The sequence below is a fragment of the Coregonus lavaretus genome (genome assembly GCF_964263955.1).
Source record: "Coregonus lavaretus genome assembly, chromosome: 8".
NCBI lineage: Eukaryota > Metazoa > Chordata > Actinopteri > Salmoniformes > Salmonidae > Coregonus > Coregonus lavaretus.
Genome location: NC_139995.1, coordinates 47037304 through 47052559, shown reverse-complemented (window position 1 = coordinate 47052559; position 15256 = coordinate 47037304). Strand labels below are relative to the sequence as shown.

The 15256-nt window shown below is 40.8% G+C and overlaps 1 protein-coding gene across 2 annotated transcripts; it reads left to right on the top strand.

Annotated features, from left to right (window-relative positions):
- Nucleotides 1–1617: 1617 nt before the first annotated feature.
- LOC311133578 (transmembrane protein 128-like) lies at nt 1618–13845 on the top strand. 2 transcript variants are annotated; one of them, XM_084167086.1, is made up of 5 exons: nt 1618–1788; nt 6068–6200; nt 6629–6790; nt 12047–12155; nt 12995–13689. In XM_084167086.1, exons 1-4 carry the CDS (start codon nt 1689–1691, stop codon nt 12144–12146), a joined length of 495 nt encoding a protein of 164 aa, XP_084023212.1. In that variant the 5' UTR covers nt 1618–1688; the 3' UTR covers nt 12147–12155; nt 12995–13689. The 2 variants fall into 2 exon arrangements, with proteins under 2 accessions (XP_084023212.1, XP_084023213.1); XM_084167087.1 differs by lacking the exon at nt 12047–12155 and having other exon boundaries at nt 12995–13845.
- Nucleotides 13846–15256: the final 1411 nt, after the last annotated feature.

Here is a 15256-nt window from a genome sequence, read left to right as displayed (position 1 = left end):
AAGATCCAGGAAAAGGTGGGGGCAGGGAGGTCCTCAGGTTGAGAGAGAAGGGAGGAAAAACCAAGAAGAATGTACACTAAAGTGGGGCTTGGCTGGCTCTGGCTGCCGGGGAAAGTAACGTCCGATAATGAAAGCGATATGGATCCTAATGAATATATACATCCAGGCTTGAGGTCGACGAAGAAAGTAACCTCACAGAAAGAAGAAGATAAGGAGAGTAGAGAAAGCAGATGAGTTTGAATCTGATGAAGGTAGCAACAACAAGGCAGACGGTGTGTGGAGGAAGATTGGTGTAAAGTACAAGCAGAATGCGCTGTGCTCCAGACTGAACTTTGGAGGTGAACTGGAAGACAACGAGGACAAACTACCTGAGGTGGCAGGTGTGGTGAAGATCTCAGAGCCCCAGCTTCGCACCGATGGTCATGATAAAGATGAATCTGGTCCAGTAGGAGAGAAATGTTTGAAGAAAATGGACCCCTGCCTTTTGGCTGACCTATATGTGGTTTAAAGTTGGGTGGAAAAGGAATTGGGTACCGTTGAATAGGTGAATGTAACCCAAAGTGGACTTGTGATGTTTTTTTTGTGTTTCTTACACCCAGAGGGAGCGGGCGCTTCGTGCAACGTGAATGGGAACAAGAGCAGTTACTTGAAAGGGCGCCATTGAAAGGAGTGATTACTGGGGTAGCGGTAAAGGTGAAGGTGGATCAACTGAAGTGGAAGATTTCCCTTGTCTGTGACGCCCACTGTTTGGTGTGACGCAAACCCAGTGGCGAGCGTGGTGAAACAGAAGAGTCAATGTCTGTCCTTTTGAGTTTTGATGTTGAGTCTTTACCCGACTAAGTAATCAATTATTATCCCATACAAGCTTTTGTGCTGAACCCACTACTTTGTTTCAGGTGCCAAGGTTATGGTCATGTGGCAGCAGTGTGTAGGAGGGAGATTCCTAGATGTGAGAAGTGTTCAGGAGGGCATGAGACTGTGTACTATCAGTGAAAGAAGCGGTATGTGTAATCTGTGGGGTGCCCATGTTGCAGGGGATCAGAAGTGTCCGGTGCGAGAGAGGCAGATTGAGGTTGCCATGATTAGAGTTGTACAAAAGGTGCTGTATGCTGAGGCAGTGAAGAAAGAACAGGAAGATGGGTCAAGGGGGAGGGATCCTGAGAGGCTCCTGGTGAGTGGTAGACTTTTGTCAGTACAGAGTGATGGGCCTACGAATTAAATGTGCTTCAGTAAGGTTGGCTTTTTAGCGTTCATTGCCATGGTTATCAACGGTACCACAGGAATGGAATGTAAATCACAGAAAATAGGTGTTGTTGTGGCAGCTTCAGAGAAGTACTTGGAGTTACGAGATTTTACTACTCCATTGCAGGGGGTGTTGAATGGTAGTGTCCCGTCGGCCTGGTGTAGGATTTAGATGGGGTTAAAATAGTGGAATGTGGTGGTGTTTTTTTAATGAGTGTAGGGTTAATAGTTTGCAGGGTAATTTTATTTTCATTTCGTTTCCCCATTTTTGTATCACAAAGTATAATGATTTATTATCCGGTCCAGTTGGTGGCGGTAATGTAACATTATATTGGATGCCAACCCACGTTAAACACCGAATAATAAGAAGAAGTCAGTGACGTACCAGGAAGCTTTAGCCACCGCTAGCTAGCCAGTCAGCCAAGACCAACACCCTGATATCAAACATGCTTGCTGATAGTGAATTCGTAAATCTACGAAATAGATTTAAGAAAGATGCTGATCTTCTCATGCAAGGGGTTTCAGCAGGTGACAGCAACGAAAAGAGTAAGTGAACGGTAGACTTTAGCCATGAAAATACCCTCAGTTGCTAGCACAAAGAACTGAATCTCAAAAATAGTAAACACATCAATGAATGATACGTAAATAACTTATTTGGTCTGTATCGTTGCTTATCATTCAATTTCCCCAATTTCTTATTGCTATTAATATAACTAGCTAGCTTGCTAAAGTTGAGGCTCTACAGTACTGTAAGGAAAATCCTCTAGCTAACGTCAGCTATGTCTAAGATGATTGTCTCGAATGTAACGGTAGCTAACGTTACATTTCTGCCTGCATTTCTTTTACAGCTGACACATAAAGTATGGGCTGATATAGCCAACTTTGTGCCATCGTACAGGAGGTCCAGTAGGCATATTTGACAACAGAACAATTGTCTTATATTTAGGCATGCCACTGATTCTTGATTGTTTTGACTATGCAAAAGCTGTGTCAGCACTGCAGCAACACGATAGTTTCAGACTATACTTCTGCACTGTACTCGAGACTCAGCCCAGTGCCTGTGTAAACTGATATGCATTAAGTGGCCGATTCAGACTTAGGAAATGTATGCCTTTCCTACGCACTTCTCAGTAGTTGGTATTCAGACTTACCTTTTTCTTTAAGGTTTTATGTCAGACTACACCTATTGGTGTATTGCCGCCACCTACTGTATGGGGTATTGAAACAAAAAATATTCCATTGCAGGAAGAGTGGGGGGAGGTCCCGACATCATACAGTTCAAATCACATCCCTAAACAGCTCAGGTGCCTGTGAGCACGGAGCATTCATCGACAGGATTCCTTGTAGTGTCTCTGCTGTAAAATCGCTGAGTCCCCCCAAAAAAACCTAGCCAAACTCACAATGATGCCTATTTCCGATTTCCTCTCTGTTTGCGCTGTGCAGTTGATAACCAATGCAATACAAGCTACAAAGTCCACCTTCTTAACATGCAAAATGGCAGGATCCCTCTGTTGACAAGGAATATTATATTGTGTTTCTACTCCTACTACCATTATTTCTTCAACTTCACTCCTTTCTTCCACTCTTCTCAACACCTCCGCATAGGAGACATGCTGGACAGCCCTTATTCTTACCACCTCAGTCTCCTTCACCCTAACAGGACACTTCAGAAATTCGGGTGCATGTTCCACCACCACAATTGCAGCATTTAGGCTCAGCTGGCATACAATACCCCTCCCATCTACATACACTTGACACGTGACCAAATATTTTGCATTTATCACACTGCATGCGTTTGGGCACGAAGGCTCTCACAGGGCAACTCATAAAACCCAAGTACATGTGAGAAGGGAGAGACTCTTCATCAAAAAACTATAGAATAGATGGAGTGGGCTTCCTCACTCCATCCACCATGCGGGTACGTCGGTGTGCATCAACCACTTGATCCAATTCTTCACGTATATCCTTTGCTTTTACTTCTAGTGCCACCCCAGAGATAACACCCTTGATAGGGGCCCTGCTTCGAAGATTCACACGCAACACGTTCCAATCTGATATCTTCTTGAGGCCCAGAGCATGCTCCTTCTGTTCCATAGATACCAAAAAATCTAAAATGTACTCTCATCAACACCACCTCATCCAACGCATCCAGAATTTGTTATAGAGACTTCAATCGGATCTCCCAGGTAACAACATCAATCCAAAACCCTTACTCCGACCAAAAAAGACTCAGAACTAGGCTTGGATTTACTAGATTCCACTACCACTTTACTTCTGTTATTTCCTTTTCCATTCACCACTGTAATCTAATCCTCATTCCCATCTCCACTCGACACGCCATCTGATTCAAACATAACATCCACCATTTTCCTGCTGTTCCCAGTATTCTTCTTCCCTCTTCAGACGTACCTTATGCAAGTGCGTAACGGGCTTTGCAGGTGTGGGTCCCTTGCTTGTGCTGAATAAATTGAATTGAACCGCTGAAAACCCTCCTCCACGTGCTGGCCAACAGATTTTCTTGTGGAGTTTTAATTCAATAGGATTTTCAGTACATTTATCTAAAGCCATCCCTTTAAATTTGGTGTACCTTTTAATTTGAATTTTCTCGACAGACTCACTAGAATATATGGAGAGAACGGTTCAGAATATTAGGGATCAATGAAAGAAAGCCATGGAAATACATGCATTTGTCTCCTTTTCAGCAACAATTGGTAGATAGAAAAATACTCTGATCTTGTATATTATTTAGTGTTAGGAAAGTATTTATGAATAATAATAAAAAACAGGTTTGGAGAGCCTTTACGCACAGAATATATTGGTGAATCAAAAATACAGTGGTTTCATTCATCCTGAAAGTTGCCATATTCAATTGTTCATTCCATGGAATATTGGAAGGTGAGAAAAGTGTGCAATGGGGTTGAACAGTAGTCCTATAAACCTACCCTAATAATCCTCACTAATCACGGAACTGTGATGACAACGGTCCAGTCATCATGAATTGTGCGCCAGGCTCCAGGTTTAAACTGCTACGTATGGTCTGCGTTCCATAATGATTTAAATAGGCTACATGTCCCAGATTATTGCACAACTTGTAATACGTTAGTCTAATATGATCCACTATTGCTAGTGATCATCAGGAACAACCACACAAACGTGACAGAGGAAAGAAAGGTAAACTAACTATGTAATGGAATTATAGAAACTAACACTAAAGTCAGTGACAGTTATAAATGTATGTGGGTATAACTGACGGTGGCTACCAATAGTGGCTAATGTTTAACACAATACAAAAATACAGTGAAAGGTCTGGGCATATAATTAAATGATTCTATAAGTCATAAATCAACTCGGTAGGTTTGGCGCTATACTGTTATTTGTGCATGGCTACAGAAGCCTATAGCTTGGGTCGCCAAATGTCATCGCTGCAAGTTATAAGGCCAGCATTTCATAAACTTCACTGCGGAAAAGGTGATCTGTTGATATGCTTCAGTTTGCTGCTATATGACTGGTTTCACATTTGCCTCCAGAGGTCATAAGGTAAAATAGATGTAAAACAATTGTCATTTATATTTACAATCCCCTTAGCCAAACGGCTTACTCATTAACCTAGCTCTTATCAATAGAGGTGCAGTAGCTCTTATCAATTTGTAAATTACAGTGCATTACAGTGTTATTTCTATCAGAAAAAATTAAGTAGATGTTGTTCCACTTGGAACCGACAAGTTGCTTGACCTTATTCATCGTTTCATTGCACATAAAGGTGGTGGAATTATGAAGGAATGAAGTCAAATTCAGAATACGGCGTGTCTGTAGACACACCTCCACCACACATTAATTTATTTGATCTCCACCCCAAACAAATAGCGGGTGAATAGCATGCTATTATCATGCTTAAGTTCAAGGTCAGAATACAAGTAGAGAGAAAAGTACATAAAAAGGGAATTATGTTGCATTTATGCACGCTTAACTGGTCGAATTCCCCCCTAAAAGAAACAGCAGACCCAACATTGTCTGGCTGGATGGTCCAGTCCAGGCTATTCTTTCACGCTGACTATATTTTTTGCAACATTAAAAAAATTATACTATTAAATGACCTTTTTAAGTTGCTATTATAACTGTCTAGTATTGGACAGCTGCAGCTTGGTAGGTCTGATTTCAACTAGAGGAGATTCTAGTGCCAACCCCAGGGCACTGGGTTCATACCTGAGGACAGACTTCACAGCTTGTCCACTTCACCAGCCAACTGCTGTCTCCGATACTTTTAATCAACTGCTAAATTATAGAGATTAATAAATAGGCTTTTCAAAAAGTACGCTTATAGCATGAGGGGCAGTTTAATCCTGAAATGTCTTGAACCTTAAAAGTTGCGGATTGGGCACCTTCTGTTCTCATATTCTGGTGTAAATGTTCCAGTATGAAAATGCATGCATGCACTCACTAACTGTAAGTCGCTATGGATAAGAGCGTCTGCTAAATGACTAAAATGTAAATTCTATCTGGTTTCATAGCCTATTTGTGCGTTTTGCCTGGTTGCATTAGTGGTGACCAGGTCCTTGGCAGACAGACGATATTCAGTATTTAACTAAATGATGCTGAATAGTGGGTTGTAGCCTAGGCTATCATCATACATAGGCCTAGCTAGATTGTGTAGTGCCCTTCAACAAATCCCAAAACATTCAACTGTGTGGGAGCAAGTAATCACACTGTCTCTAGGCCTTTTCTGTTTCTTTTGAAATGAAGAATCTACTTATTGTGAACAAGTGATGATTTAGGACGAGGTCTACTGCATTACCAATGACCATGGAATTCTGTCTCAAACTTGCAGGTCAAGAAGAGAAAGATGCCAAACCACTTCCTCGGATCAACCGCCATTCCGTCTTCTGGATTGTGGCTTCTGTCGGGTTGACTTACTATTTCGACTGCCTCCGCGTCATCACGGAGAATGGCGATATCAAAAGGTGTTGTAGTGATGAAAAATCCTTCTGTACTCAAACCAGTGCCTGTATAGGTCTTTGCAGTAGGTCATCTGTGATTAGTAATCAAAAGGGGTCGTCAGCCTGAATCCAGACTGGAGAATTTTGTTTCTGGATGGTAGTCTTGAATCGCTCCTATTGAAGTGATTTCCACTGTCCAGAAAATAAAAAAAATTATGTTTGGTCTTAGGTTACTAAGGGGTAGATTGGTCACTGTAATTGGAAAAGTCCCAAATATTACGCATATTTGTTCCTTTTTGGTTAGGCAGACTTTTATTCATGCAGGATTATCTATTATCTACTCCATGTTTGCAGAAATGTATTTATGATGATGGCATTTCCCGAAAGAACCAAACCACAAGTTCCTGTCATGTATTTGCTGCTTATGTGCTTTGTTTTGTGTTGTTTTCCAGCTGGTGGTTCAATGTTGGAGTGATACTGCTGGGAATATGCCTAGCTTTGGCCATGTTTTGCATTGTATACCTGGAGTGGTTTAAGGGAATACAGCACTATGATCATGAGTACCCTGCTATTGCCCCTATCACCACAGCAGCCTTCATTGCAGCATCATGCAGGTAATCCATGGATACATGCTAACCCATTCATAGACGCTAACTACAGTGCCTTGAGAAAGTATTCACACCCCTTGACTTTTTCCACATTTGTTATGTTACAGCCTGAATTGAAAATTGATTACATTGAGATTGTGTGCCACTGGCCTACACACAATACCCCATAATGTCAAAGTGGAATTATGTTTTTAGACATTTTTACAAATTAATTACAAATGAAAAGCTGAAATGTCTTCAGTCAATAAGTATTCAACCCCTTTGTTATGGCAAGCCTAAATAAGTTCAGGAGTAAAAATGTGCTTAACAAGTCACATAATAAGTTAACATGATTTTTGAATGACTACCTCATCTATGTACCCCACACATACAATTAATGATCTGTAAGGTCCCTCAGTCGAGCAGTGAATTTCAAAAATAGATTCAACCACAAAGACCAGAGAGGTTTTCCAGTGCCTCGCTAAGAAGAGTACCTATTGGTAGATGGGTAAAAATAATAAAAAGCAGACATTGAATATCCCTTTGAGCATGGTAAAGTTATTAATTACACTTTGGATGGTGTATCAATACACCCAGTCACTACAAAGATACAGGCGTCCTTCCTAAATCAGTTGCCAGAGAGGAAGGTAACGCTCAGGGATTTCACAATGAGGCCAATGGTGATTTTAAAACAGTTACAGAGTTTAATGGTTGTGATAGGAGAAAACTGAGGATGGATCAACAACATTGTAGTTACTCCACAATACTAACTTCAGTGACAGAGTGAAAAGATGGAAGCCTGTACAGAATAAAAGTATTCCAAAACATGCATCCTGTTTGCAATAAGCCACTAAAGTAAAACTGCCAAAAAATGTGGCAAAGTAATTAACTTTATGTGCTGAATACAAACTGTTATGTTTGGGGGAAATCCAATACAACACATCACTGAGTACCACTCTTCATATTTTCAAGCATGATAGTGGCTGCATCATGTTATGGGTATGCTTTTCATCGGCAAGGACTAGGGTGTTTTTTTTTTTTTGGGGGGGGGGGGGAATAAACAGAATAGAGCTAAGCACAGGCAAATCCTAGAGGAAAACCTGGTTCAGTCTGCTTTCCAAGAGACATTTGCAGACAAATTCACCTTTCAGCAGGACAACCTAAAACACAAGGCCGAATATACGCTGGAGTTGCTTACCAAGATGACAATGAATGTTCCTGAGTGGCCTAGTTACATTTTTGACTTAAATCGGCTTGATAATCTGTGGCAAGACTTGAAAATGGCTGTCTAGCAATGACAGTGCTTGAATAATTTTTTAAAGAATAATGTGCAAATATTGTACAATCCAGGTGTGCAAAACTCTTAGAGACTTACCCAGAAAGACTCACAGCTGTAATCACTGCCAAATGTGATTCTAACATGTATTGATTGACTCAGGGGTGTGAACACTTATGTAAATTAGATATTTCTGTATTTGTCATTATGGTAAAATACTTTGTCACCTGGTAAAACGCTCCACATTTTTGGAATCACTAAGGCAGTTTAGATCCCTGATGATAAATGAGTTCACCGAGGTGTGCAATTGTTTTGATTGACTTTAATAATTTGTTTATTATGCCTGTGATGTTTGATTTTCTAATGTAATGTACAGTGCTATGATAAAGTATTTGCCCCCTTTCTAATTTTCTCTACTTTTGCATATTTGTGATACTGAATGTTATCAGATCTTCAACCAAAACCTAATATTAGATAAAGGGAACATAAGTGAACAAATAACACAACAATTACATATTTATTTCATAAACAAAGTTATGCAACACCCAATTCCCCTGTGTGAGAAAGTAATTGCCCCCTTACACTCAATAACTGGTTGTGCCACCTTTTAGCTGCAATGACTCCAACCAAATGCTTCCTGTAGTTGTTGATCAGTCTCTCACGTCGCTGTGGAGGAATTTTGGCCCACTCTTCCATGCAGAAACCATCACACCACCACCACCATGCTTGACCTTTGGTATGATGTTCTTACTGTGGAATGCAGTGTTTGGTTTTCGCCAGGCATTATGGGACCCATCTCGTCCAAAAAGTTGACTCAAGTTTGCCAAAAAGCACCTGGATGATCATCAAGACTCTTGGAAGAACTTTCTATGGACAGATTATTCAAAAGTATAACTTTTTGGACGACATGGTTCCAGTAATGCCTGGCAAAAACCAAACACTGCATTCCACAATAAGAACATCATACCAAAGGTCAAGCATGGTGGTGGTGGAGTGATGGTTTGGGGATGCTTTGCTGCCTCAGGACCTGGATGACTTGCCTTAATAGAAGGAACCATGAATTCTGCTCTGTATCAGAGAATTCTACAGGAGAATGTCAGACCATCCGTCTGTGAGCTGAAGCTGAAGCGCAGCTGGGTCATGCAGCAAGACAATGATCCAAAACACACAATCAAGTCTACATAAAAATTGATAAAAAGCAACACATTTGAAGTTTTGGAATGGCCTAGTCAAAGTCCAGACCTAATCCCAATTGAGATGTTGTAGCAGGACTTGAAACGAGCAGTTCATGCTTGAAAACCCACACGTCACTGAGTTAAAGCAGTTCTGCATGGAAGAGTGGGCCAAAATTCCTCCACAGTGACGTGAGAGACTGATCAACAACTACAGGAAGCATTTGGTTGGAGTCATTGCAGCTAAAGGTGGCACAACCAGTTATTGAGTGTAAGGGGGCAATTACTTTTTCACACAGGGGAATTAGGTGTTGCATAACTTTGTTTATGAAATAAATATGTACCGTAATTTTCGGACTATAAGCCGCGCCTTTTTTCCCATTTTTCGACCCTGCGGCTTATATAACGGTGCGGCTAATCTATGGATTTTTACAGCTAACGGCCACTAGAAGACCTCCTAAATCTATGGATTTTACAGGTTACAGTCCACCAACTTTAACTCTATGGGCTCTATGACCGGTCCGCGCCCCCCACCTTTAAGCGGCGGGCTCCAGCAGGAAAAGCTGGAGGCCGGCGCAAAAGTAAAAGTGGAACCGAGAGTGGTACGAGAGACAGAACGAGAGACAGAACGAGCGCAAGACAGACAGACATTACGAGAGCGAGACAGTTTGTGCAAAGGAAGTTTTCATGCACAAACCCTCATTATGGAAAACAAACGTAGAAATGCATATGATGCAGCTTTTAAGTTAAAGGCAGTCAATCTGGCTGTCAAAACATCCACGATCATTAACGGGTTCCGAAAGGCTGGACTGCTGCGTGATGAAGAGGAGGACGCCGCCACAGCTGAGGCCCTTTAGAGGCTGTTCGATTCCGACAGTGACGAAGAGGAGTTCGTTGGTTTTGAGAGCGACAACGAAGGAGAGAGGAGAGTGGCTGACGAAGCCACCCTGAGCCTGTTCGTTTCCGACACTGAAGATGAGGACTTTGGTGGTTTTAGTACGCAGGAAGAAGACGGAGATGAGGATTAATGACTTGACTTTTCTGGTTACAGCCGTGTACTGCACCTTAGCCTAAAAGATGAAGACGAGGATTAATGACTTTTCTGGTAGGCTGATTACCGTATATTTTAAGCAGCCGTGTTGCTGCAACTTTAGGCTTACGCGCTTACTGTCGTGTTACAGGCACTTTATTTTGCACTTTTAAAAAAACACATTTAATTTAGCCATTGATATTCCCTCGTCAAGCGCTGTAAGCTTTGTTTTTTGTTATGGTACTACTGTAGGCTATAATGTAGATAAATATTCAAAGATGTGCACACTTTTTCAAGGTTTTTCAAAAATAACCAAAGTTAAATGATTGTGACGCTATTAACTCATTTTGCTGGGGAACCCCTAGCACTCCCTCAAGGACCACTGGTTGAAAACCACTGCTGTAGATCACTGCCGGTATGTGCGCTGGGAGCGCACCGTTTAAGTTTGAAAGTTGAAAAGTTTGTGTGTCTGAAACGCTATGTGATACAGTAGTTTACACAGCACAGTATATGTTCTGTAGCTACTATTGCACTAAATGGTAACACTTGAATACGTTATGCAAATATGCAACATGTTTGTTGAAATGTTAATAAATGGGAGCTTCCTCAAGCAGCCATCTCTTTCCCGACAATCCCCTCTGTGCACGAACCCTTACATATGGTAATTAAACATTAAAACACCTGCGGCTTATAGTCCAGTGCGGCTTATATATGTACACATCATTCAATATCATTCAATTTAGCTGCTGCGGCTTATACTCCGGTGCGCCTTATAGTGCGGAAAATACGGTAATTGTTGTGTTATTTGTTCACTTATGTTCCCTTTATCTAATTTTAGGTTTTGGTTGAAGATCTGATAACATTCAGTATCACAAATATGCAAAAGTAGAGAAAATTAGAAAGGGGGCAAATACTTTTTCATAGCACTGTACTTATTTTATCTTGTTATTCTCTTGTATCTTGTAGTTTTATATTTTATTTTATGTCCTCAAGGCACCATTGAAAGTGAGACCCTTGTCTCAATTGGGCTCCACTGATTAAATAAAAGTTAGTAAAATAAGTCAAGGGGGAAGTATGAATACTTTCTGAAGGCACTGTACCTTCAGCACTTATTGACGATAGTATCTTCTGGCTGGGGGAATTTTGTTAAGAGCCCTGGCGCTCGTTCTGAACGTTAAAACGCTTTGCTTGCGGTACGTTTTTGGAAACATAAGGAATGTAACTTTCAAATCAGCTATAAATAATTTTCAAAAATCAAAAGGTTACATTACACACCTTTTATAGGTTTAGGGATAGTGTTCCCGCATGGCAATATCTCCATGTTACAGCGCTTGTTTACGGAAGACAGACAGAAGACATAGGCGGCTGCCTGTGCTAATTAACTATCTAGCATGCCCCGAACACCTGTGTGTAAGCGCAACTGTGGAGGAAGTGGAGTTTGTCAACTTGAGGCACACACAGCTTATGGATCTGTGTAAAACTGCTACAGGAAGTGTATCTTTTTTATTTGGAAGATTCTCGCTGATATGAAAAATAAAGGGGCATATGTTTTGAAAGCCGTTTTGCAAACAATGATTATTGACATTTCTAAACGTTAAAACACAGCGCTGGAATTGTAGTTCACACGCAGCCAACCGTGGGTGAAGCTAACCGCTGAAAACCCTACGGATAAAAAGGGTTTTAGTGAGCTAATAGCTAGCTACATAATGCTTTCGGTTATTAAGTTGTAAGCCTATTTTACAATCTCTCCAATGGTAATCAGAATTATCTTGGTCTCAAGCACATTTGTTATTTCTTCTCCCCAGTTTTAATATAGCACTGTGGCCTGTATGGTCGTTCCTCACCCCCGTCCTCCTGTTTACCCAGTTCATGGGAGTTGTTATGCTCATATCGATGCTTGGGTGAGATGTTAAGGTAAGATGCCAACATTTAAATAAAGATGATCTTATGAATCAACAATATAGATAGTAAGAATCAGTATTATAAACAATATTGTTAATCGTTAAATCCAATACCTTCTCTCCATTATGCAAATGTTTAATAAACCTATGAATCTCAATTTTTTTAACTAGGCAAGTCAGTTAAGAACAAATTCTTATTTACAATGACGGCCTACACCGGCCAAACCCAGACGACGCTGGGCCAATTGTGCGCCGCCCTATGGGACTCCCAATCACGGCCGGTTGTGATACAGCCTGGAATCAACCTGGGGGTCTGTAGTGATGCCTCAAGTACTGAGATGCAGTGCCTTAGACCGCTGCGCCACTCGGCAGCTCAATGTAATTTTATTGTGTAAGAATCGGTATTGTTAGTATTAGTTCATTCCAATACTTATCCCGAATTTCAAAATGATATTATTATACTGAACAAAAATATAAACGCAACATGTAAAGTGTTTCATGAGCTGAAATAAAAGATCCCATACATTTTCCATATGCACAAAAAGCTTATTTCTCTCAAATTTTGTGCACAAATTTGGTTACATCTCTGTTAGTGAGCATTTCTCCTTTGCCAAGATAATCCATCCATCTGACAGTTGTGGCACATCAAGAAGCTGATTAAACAGCATGATCATTACACAGGTGCACCTTGTGCTGGGGACAATAAAAGGCCACTAAAATGTGAAGTTTTGTCACACAACACAATGTCTCAAGTTTTGAGGGAGCGTGCAATTGGCATGCTGACTGAAGGAATGTCCACCTGAGCTGTTGCCAGAGAATTTAATGTTAATTTCTCAACCAATGTCATTTTAGAGAATTTGGCAGTACTTCCAACCGGCCTCACAACTGCTGACCACGTGTAACCACGCCAGCCCAGGACCTCCACATCCGGCTTCTTCACCTGCGGGATTGTCTGAGACAAGCCACCTATACAGCTGATGAAGCTGGAGTATTTCTCTGTAATAAAGCCCTTTTGTGGGGAAAAATAATTCTGATTGGGTGGGCCTGGCTCCCAAGTGTGTGGGTCGATGCCCCCCCAGGCCCACCCATGGGTTACAGTCATGTGAAATCCATAGATTAGGGCATAATGTATTTTAATTGACTGATTTCCTTATATGAACTGTAACTCAGTAAAATCTTTGAAATTGTTGCATGTCGCGTTGATATTCTTGTTCAGAGAGCTTAAGTACCAATAATGGATAACTAAGTACCTACTTCTGAATGCAATTATTTTTGTTTATTTTACAGTGCTAAAGCCTCAACATAAAGTGAATGACTACAGTTTGACTGACTTTTTTTTCCTATTTTTTACATACATATATTATATTGAGTAAATTACCAAAGCATTTTATGTGCTTAAATAGTTTTTGTATAGGTTTTTGAATCACAGTTTTCGTTGTGAGTCAGAAAGCTTTTGTGCTATTAACAGTGTAAATGTGTCTGCTTAAATTCTGTAAAATATATTTAACTTTTTGTTAAATAATTAAAAGTGGTTTGTTGCTAATGTCAAAACCTTGTTTTCCTCTTTTGTTGGCAAAAAACCTTCAAAATCATTGATATGAACTTGAGTATCTTTCTTTCTTTTTCTTTCTTTGGTAACATTGGTCCTCATTCACCAATATCTACCTAAGAATTTTCTAAATAAACTCCATAAGAAAAGTCTACGTCGGATTCATGACATGTTCTTAAACAACAGAATTGTTCGCACCTGTGTTCTTAGGATTGATGAATCCCACGTCTTCGTAATTGAAAGCGTGTGCCAGTTGATCTTAATTAGCATAAGAAAACGGCCCGCAAATTCCCATATAAGGACATGACACTTCAGGGCCGTGTGCAAGAAAAGTTGGAGAATGTCCAAAAGACGCACAGACGGTGGTGGTCCACCGATCACCAAACGAAAAAGGAACTTCAGTAATTCTGAAATAGAAATTCAACTGCAACAGGTAAATGCCAAACGAGGCATAATATTTAGTACTGTTTCCAGTGTTTTTAAAGCCACCAACAAAACGGAGGCATGGAAGGAGATCACGGAGTCCGTGAACTCAGTTTCTGGACAACGTCGCTCAATTGAAGATGTAAAAAATAAATGGTTTGACTTAAAATCAGAGACCAAAAAATCCATTGCCAAACATAAGAGACATATGCTGACCACTGGAGGGGGGCATGCAGGCCCTGAGTTATCTGAGATTGACCAGCGCATCGGGGCCATTATTGGTGAGACGGCACTCTCAGGTATGCCATCAGCGGAGCAACTGGACACTGACCAGGGCCCTATAACAACAGCTTCATATCCTCCAAGGCCATCTCCCACCAGTGAATCAGACGGTAAGCAAGTCTTTCTGAATTTATACAAATTCATGCCATAATTTAACTGAAAGCAACGGTGAAACCATTGGAAAGGAATTTTACACCAGTTTGTCAAACCAAATGTGGGCCTATGTGACTGAGTCCTCACCTGAATTCCTAGTTTATTCAGTTTGAAATCCTATTGCTTTTGCAGTAGGCCTATATTGAATAAACTGAAACATAACAAAAAAAGAAATCAGTGCACTGTGACTGTTTTACTTTCAGTATCGTTTTTGTTATTTCCAGATCTCCAATCCAGGCAACCCTTCTGTGAAGAGGAACCTGACACCATTCGGCCTTCTTGCAGTAGGACTGCCTCTGTACGTGCCCCCAGGTCCCGTCCAACTGCATGTGTCATCTCCGATGCGGTCTTGGATAACCAGGAGCGGATTGCACAAAGTCTCTGTGAAATCGCTTCTACTCTTGCCACAATATCAGAAACACTCAGACATAAACACTTAAAAATATAAAGAACACGCACTGAAAACTGTGTCATTTCATGTGTTTAATTCGTGGTATTTAAAGGACAAAACAAATCAAAAACGAGAAATTATTTGTTGTCTGACTTCCACGCCAAGTCGGTTGTCTGGTCCCAGCAATTTGGTCAGGACGCACATCCTGGTGTGGTGGCTGAAGTGGAAGACCACGCTTCATAGCGATGTTGTGTAACACACAACAGGCCATGATTATTCTGCAAACCTAAAAACGGTGTAAAGATGATCAAAAGCT